The sequence below is a fragment of the Salvelinus sp. IW2-2015 genome, linkage group LG16 (assembly GCF_002910315.2).
Source record: "Salvelinus sp. IW2-2015 linkage group LG16, ASM291031v2, whole genome shotgun sequence".
NCBI lineage: Eukaryota > Metazoa > Chordata > Actinopteri > Salmoniformes > Salmonidae > Salvelinus > Salvelinus sp. IW2-2015.
This window is the reverse complement of record NC_036856.1, coordinates 34,245,366-34,247,229: the sequence shown is the minus strand read 5'-3', so window position 1 is coordinate 34,247,229 and position 1,864 is coordinate 34,245,366. Positions and strand designations below refer to the sequence as shown.

Below are 1,864 nucleotides of genomic sequence, written 5' to 3'. Positions count from 1 at the left end.
ATTTGGTATGATTGGACCGCAGAATAAAGTAAAAAGCATCCCTCTCTCTCTTCTCCCTCTTCTCTAGCTCCTTGGGCCAGAGGAAAGCACTCTCCCTCTCTCTCTCCTTGGGCCAGAAGAAAGCACTCTCCTTCTCTCTCTTCTTCTCTCTCTTCTCTCCTTGGGCCCAGAGGAAGCACTCTCCCTCCTCTTTCTTCGCCTCTCTTTTCTTCTCTCTTCCTTGGGCCAGAGGAAAGAGTCTTCCTTGAGAGGAAAAGCACCTCCTCCTCTTCTCTATCTCTCCTCTTTTTTTTTTTTTTTTTTTTTCCTCCCTCTTTCTCTCTCTCTCCCCCCTCCCTCGTTCTCTCTCTCTCTCTCCCTCCCTCCCTCTCGCTCTCCCTCCCAGGGTCCTCAGGGGCAGAGGGGTACACCAGGGGTCCCGGGGCCAAAGGGCAGAAGGGTAAGATAACATTTTTTACCTCCCTCCTCCACTCTCTGTCCCTCCTCTGTTCTGTTCTACATGTCTCATCAGTAACAATGTGAGCATAATGGACAACATAACCTTGATGTAATCACGCAAACCTAACCCTGTTTTCATCATGCACCTAACCCTGGTTTAATCATGCAACCTAACCCTGATATAATCATGCAACCTAACCCTGATTTAATCATGTAACCTAACCCTGATATAATCATGTAACCTAACCCTGATTTAATCATGTAACCTAACCCTGATGTAATCATGCACCTAACCCTGATTTAATCATGCAACCTAACCCTGATTTAATCATGCAACCTAACCCTGATTTAATCATGCAACCTAACCCTGATTTAATCATGCAACCTATCCCTGATTTAATCATGCAACCTAATCCTGATTTAATCATGCACCTAACCCTGATGTAATCATGCAACCTAACCCTGATTTAATCATGCAACCTAGCCCTGATTTAATCATGTAACCTAACCCTGATTTAATCATGCAACCTAACCCTGATTTAATCATGCAACTTAACCCTGATTTAATCATGTAACCTAACCCTGATTTAATCATGTAACCTAACCCTGATTTAATCATGCACCTAACTCTGATTAATCATGCACTAATCCGCGATATCATTATCAATGCACCTAACCCTGATTAACCCATGCAACCTAACCCTGATTTAATCATGCACCTAACCCTGATGTATATCTGCAAACCCTGATTTAAAAAATCATGCAACCTAACCCTGATTTAATCATGCAACCTAACCCTGAATTTAATCATGCAACCTAACCCTGATTTAAATCATGCAACCTATCCCTGATTTTAATTCATGCAACCTAATCCTGATTTAATCATGCACCTAACCATGATGTAATCATGCAACCTAACCCTGATTTAATCATGAACTAGCCCTGATTTAATCATGTAACCAACCCTGATAATCTGCAACTAACCTGATTTAATCATGCAACTTAACCCTGATTTAATCATGTACCCTAACCCTGATTTAATCATGTAACTAACCCTGATTTAATCATTGCACCTAACTCTGATTTAATCATGCACCTAATCCCGATTTAATCAAATGCACCTAACCCTGATTAATCCAATGCAACCTAACCCTGATTTAATCATGCACCTAACCTGATTTAATCATTGCACTAACCCGATTTTAATCATGCAACCTACCCTGATTTAAATCATGCAAAACCTAAATCCTGATTTAATCATGCAACTAATCCTGATTTAAAATCATGCAACCTAGCCCTGATTTAATCATGTAAACCTAACCCTGATTTAATCATGCACCTACTCCTGATTTAATCATGCACCTAACTCTGATTTTAATCAATGGCACGGCTAATCCGATAATCATGCACCTAACCGGATTTAACA

General features: G+C 40.7%; 1 protein-coding gene across 1 annotated transcript in view; it reads left to right on the top strand.

Moving 5' to 3' along the window:
* LOC111975477 (collagen alpha-1(XXIV) chain-like) overlaps positions 1-1,864 on the top strand; it is a 69,872-nt gene that overhangs the window by 9,365 nt on the left and 58,643 nt on the right. The window contains exon 4 of the mRNA XM_070447430.1: positions 386-439. Within this exon, the coding sequence (XP_070303531.1) occupies positions 386-439 (54 nt within the window). The remainder of the gene's footprint in view (positions 1-385; positions 440-1,864) is intronic.